General features: G+C 45.4%; 1 protein-coding gene across 1 annotated transcript; it reads left to right on the top strand.

The window, feature by feature from the left end:
- Positions 1 to 810: 810 nt before the first annotated feature.
- Positions 811 to 1,554, top strand: KD926_005324 (NAD(P)-binding protein; the record flags this gene model as incomplete). The annotated part of the gene is made up of 4 exons (XM_053095519.1): positions 811 to 852; positions 919 to 1,107; positions 1,320 to 1,456; positions 1,515 to 1,554. 4 exons carry the CDS (start codon positions 811 to 813, stop codon positions 1,552 to 1,554), a joined length of 408 nt encoding a protein of 135 aa, XP_052949823.1.
- Between the last annotated feature and the right edge of the window lie 3,871 nt (positions 1,555 to 5,425).

Below are 5,425 nucleotides of genomic sequence, written 5' to 3'. Positions count from 1 at the left end.
GGTTTGCGTTAGGTTAAACTCTCATGCATTCACGGGACCAGGTTGAGTCTAGAGCTTCATTTTTTTTTTTTGATCTTTCACTATGGTTCGGGAAATATATATTGAACGAAGTGTCAATGATGATCCATCCCATCACATCGAGAAAGGAAATTTCTCTAACTCTTCATCATAAATATCGGAGAAACCAGTCTCCGAGAAATATAACGCTTGAAACTCAAGATAGCTTACCGATCACAATCAAAAACTTGAGATATACATGAAAATAGTTCCATAGCCCTGTCTATGACGTTGCATCATGACCTCACTATATAACCCCCAAGCCCAAACAGAACCACGCAAAAACTCTCAATCATCTAACTTGGACATATCAACCCCAAACCGAAAAACCAAAGCGACAATGTCCCACAACATCCTTTTAACCGGCGCGTCAGGCTAACTAGGCGGCACGATCCTCGCGAAATGGAAGACCGCAACTCTCCCGGCGCACGGAACTCTTTACGCACTGGTCCGCAACGAAGACCAAAGCGCCCAAGTCCAAAAATACGGCGCCACGCCCCTAGTCCTGAATATATCTGACTAGACGCCGTGATCAATGCCATAATCAAACATGAGATCTCAATCATTTATTTCCTGATAGAGGCATACAAATCCACGCATCAACTCCCCATGATAAAGGCCCTCGGGGAGGTGCGCAGACGCGCCAGAAATGAAGTCCATTTTCTGCACACGACCGGTGCGAAACAATTTAGTCGACACGTGGGAGTGGATACGAGACGTGATTTATCAGATATAGATCCGGGGTTGTATAACATGCAGAAGGGGGTGAGGTCGGGACAGGAGTTTGTTGATCAGGTTGGTATCCATGATTGATCCGTGAGATATTTGCGTGTGAGTAGATGCTCACGATGAAATATTTAGTTGGTTTCGGTTAATCCCACTATCATCGACACCGTAGAGGCGCATGGCGTAAGAAGTTACATCTTCGCGCCGTGTCTCGTCTATAGCCCTGGCGAGGGATTCGGAAATAAGACGTCGATTCAAGACGTCGTGATCGTCAAGGCGGCGATGAAGGTGCGGAGAGTGTATAAAGTGGACACTGAAAACCCGGTACGTCTACCTGTTCCTCAATTTTCGTACTTGTATCTTAACGAATCAAGCTGATGTTCTCTAGACCTGACCCGTCTGTCACATCGCAGACACAGCAGGTTTATACCTGCAAATCTTGAAAAAGATCCTCCAGGGCGAAGAGATCGGCTGCGGCAAGAACCCCCTACTATCTGACCGCGTCGGGCCATGTCCATTGGAACGACGTGTACAAGGCCATGACGAAGGCGCTGGCGAAACGCAACGTGATTGATGGCGATGACGTCATGCAAGCCGACGATGAAGTCTTGAAGAAGATGGGCGAGGCATTGGAAGTGTCACCGTCTATGGTGCCGGTGCTTCTGGGCGGGATGTAAGTTATTTGTATGTTATTACTGCTGAATGACGATGATGTTAATTGCGATTGCTAGGTGTCAGTTTACGCCCGAGCATGGGAAGCAGATTGGGTAGAGTCCAGAATATCCGCCGAGCCATATTTTGGAAGAGGCGGATGTGGAGGTGGAGTTGATTTTAGGGAATATAGATGGGAAGAAGCCACCTATTCGGTAAGGTGTGAAATTTTCAAATGGTCAAAGCATGGTTAAAAATGTCACTGTCGATATGGGAGATGGTTCATGGATGGGTTGAAGGTCAATTGCTTGCTTTAGGGGATCATAATGGTGGATAGAAGAATAGTTTGCTGATAAAATAAGAAAAGCGAAGAGAAAGAAGAAGAAAAACAGTTATTAATTCACAATCTCTATCTAGGGAGAGCAAAAAGAAAAAGCGAAAAGATTGACCGACGCAGGGGTCGAACCTGCAATCTCTTGATTCGTAGTCAAGCGCCTTGCCATTGGGCCAGCCGGCCTGTTCATGTTATCTGGCTGGATATATGTTTACTATATCACTTAAAAACAGTTTATTCAAGAGAGAAACTAAACAGGCAAGCGAATGTTGGATATTTTTGTCATGACCGGTACATCTACTTTGGTGTGCCATGATTCTCTACCTAGAGTACTCCCTGTACCTCAGTTTACCAGTGGGTAGTCAGGTGACTGGAAAGTGCCCGTCCGGATCATATTTAGCCTCCGCCGGTGACTCTAATTGGATGACACACTCCTCGCCCCTCTTGCACATCTCCAGATTCACTTTTCCTCGATTCTAAGCACCGCGCTTAGAATAGATTCATAAGAGCCCTTTCGAATACTCATATCTAAATCCTCATTCCGGGCAACGTGCCCGGGATCAGGGACGCCCGTCCACGGCCAGCCTCACCCAATCCGACCGCTACGGGCCACGATGGCAACACACAACCCCCAATCAGGCGGGCCTCTACAAGCTGCGTTACTGGAGACAACTACCGCAGCCTCTATTAGGGTTACTGAAGGCCAGAGGATATTCAGCCCGATAGCGGCCTTTCTCGACAAACACCGGAGCCAAACAGGCCTTGCTCCTTACCAGCGAGGCGCGCTCGACGCGCTCAGCAACGACCTGGCCGATATAGCTTAACGACACTTCAACGCCTATATCAGCGGTGTTCCTTTGACCTTGACTGTGACCCCCTCTGCCCCTGCCCCTATCCTTGTCCCTGCTTCTTTTTCCCCTTCTCCCCCTCCATCTCGCCCTCCCTCCGGTCTCGCTCAATCGACGTACGCAACAGTCACTCAAACAACTAATGCTAAAGGCCCTACTATACCTCAGCCCAGGGCTAAGCAAAAGACTACAATTCCTGTCTTGAATTAGCAGCCTGATTTCTGCCTCTTTATACGTCTCCTGTCAAACTACATTGCTAAAAATATAGATGTATACGCTATTTACGCTAGTTTCCGCTCCCATCTAGATACCAATAACAAAGTACTCAAGAGTATCCAATCTATTAAGACAGGATTCGCCCTCCTGTCTTTATCTCCCGAAACTCTTGCAGCTCTAGAGACACAGGAAGAGGCTATCTCTACCTTCTTTACTACTTGCCAGATCGAGCGAAGCTCCCGCTGGATCTCATACCGGGTAACGAATATACCAAGAAATGTCAGCCAGCTTAATGCAAGTCAATACTCTATAATTCCTGTTAACCCGGAAATATTATCAGCTGAAGTAGCTGAAACTACTGATCTTACCTCAGTTAGTGTAACTGAAACTGCTGCTAGTGCCTCGGATACAAATACAATCTCTTCAAGCTGGTTTATTAATTTCTCTGAAAAAAGTAAAACTAAACTATCTATATGACTATCTTTGTTTGACATAATCACAAACGCCCAACTATTATCTAGAAGGGTTAAGACCCTGCAATGTAATAGTTGCTGGAAGTAGTATAACTCCAGATCTTGCGCATGTAACTCTCGTTACCGTCTCTGCAGCTCTATATAATACACTGAAGAAAGCTATACTAATTACTGCGCTACTGTAGCTCCTCATACCTGCCCCCTAAGATACTTACACTGCTATGGCTCTCACTCAGTAGACTATAACCAATGCCTACTCCGGCCCAACAAGCCAGGTTCTCGTTTTACAAAGGCCCAGCAGGCTGAGATCCGTAAGACCTGCTCCGCAACCCTCTCTAAGGCACGGACTGAGAGTAAATGCTGCTCCCAGCCTCCCGCAGCCCCTGAAACTGGAACCCCTGAGGCCTTGCAAAATCAGGATATGTTTATCGACAGCCATCTTACAATCTCTCTATCCCGCCCAGTTATTCCCCTTTAACAAGGACTAGCAGACTCTCCTCCAGTTACAGCTAGGGCAGTTCGTTTTGCTACACTACTACTACAAAATCAGTTTGGAATTCTAACGAATGAAAAACTATAAGATTCTAAAATCACTAAACAGATTCTCTCTCAATATTCCAGCTGAATGTAGGCCGCAACGTTACAGCTCACGAAATTGCTCTATCTCAGATATACACCCAAAGTACCGACATTATTTTAATACAAAAGCCCTATATATATAAGGACCTTACCCGCAAAATTACCAAAAGATACCCCTTGTACGAATGTTTCTTTCTAACTGATAGTTGAGTAAGAAACGGCCGACCTAAAGTTCTAATCTATATCCGAAAAGAAAAGGGTATACAGTTCTCTCAGCTTCGCCCTAATAGTATCGATCAAAAAGTACTATCAGACTTTCTCTTTCTCTAGATCTCTGCACGTTCAGAGTAACTTACCCTGATCTTTAACATTTACAATGCTCCTGCTACATCTTCGATCAGACCCGGTAAGGCTGTACAGGAACTCATTAAACTTCCTGACTCCTATTTTACCTAACCAACCTTACTAGCAGGTAATTTTAACCTGTTACACAATAGATGGCAGCCCTCGCTCCAGCAAGGTCCCTCTACCTCAGCCGAACTAGTATCCGAATAGCTTAACAGATCTGGACTAGTATTTATCTCTGAGATAGATATCTCTATACATGACAAATGTAATACCCTCGATCTAACCTTTGCATCTAGTACTCTTGCTCTCGCTAGAACAAGTACTAGGATTGCAAGCCATTTAGATGCTACATCGGATTACCGCCCTCTCCTTACTATCCTCCCTTGGGGCCCGCGATACCCTAAGGCCCAACAAAGGTTCAAATCTAGCACTCTAGACCTTTCCCGTTTTAGCAGCCTTTTAGCCTTGAACATTAGCAACCTCCCAATTACTGCAGAAACAGAAGAAGAGCTAGACTGCCTCGCAAATATAGTTATTTCAGCTGTTTACAGTGCGTACGAAGCCTCAGCACTCAGATCCTGCCCCCAGGAGGGAGGCCAACCGTGATAAAATCTAGAGTGCCAAAAAACGTTTCAGAAATACTGTATAAGATCTCTTACACAAAAAGACTTCCGGCGGATAGTTCGTCAAGCTCAACAGAAATACTAAAAAAATAAAATCAATGCAACTACTACAAGCAAAAAGATATTCGAGACGTCTAAGCGGCATAAGATAACAGGATCTTACAGGAGCCTACCAATGAAAGATCCTTTGCAACCTAACTGCCCTCCAGCAGTTGGTACACAAGAAAAACGCGATATTTTAGCCCGAAATCTCCTCCAGAATTCCGCTGAAGCAGGAGATATACCGCTAGACACATCTGCGATCTTATCGAGATCTCTGCCATTCCCGGACATATCAATGGCGCAGGTAGAGAAAGCAGTTTTGCATGCAGGCAATACAACCCCAGGAAGTAATGAACTTTCTACCAGCATACTAAAGGCAGCATGGCTTCTGATCAAGAACAAAGTGCTAATACTCTATCAAGGATGTTTAGCAATTGGTTATTACCCTCAATGTTTCCGTTACGCTGTTCTGGCTGTCATTCAAAAGCCAAACAAGACAGACTGGGCGAATCCCAGGTCGTACAGACC

The sequence above is a fragment of the Aspergillus affinis genome (genome assembly GCF_023601865.1).
Source record: "Aspergillus affinis strain CMG 70 chromosome Unknown NODE_261_length_14910_cov_107_572642, whole genome shotgun sequence".
Classification (NCBI taxonomy): domain Eukaryota; kingdom Fungi; phylum Ascomycota; class Eurotiomycetes; order Eurotiales; family Aspergillaceae; genus Aspergillus; species Aspergillus affinis.
The sequence above is the reverse complement of the archived record's forward strand: the minus strand, read 5'-3'. Positions and strand labels throughout refer to the sequence as shown.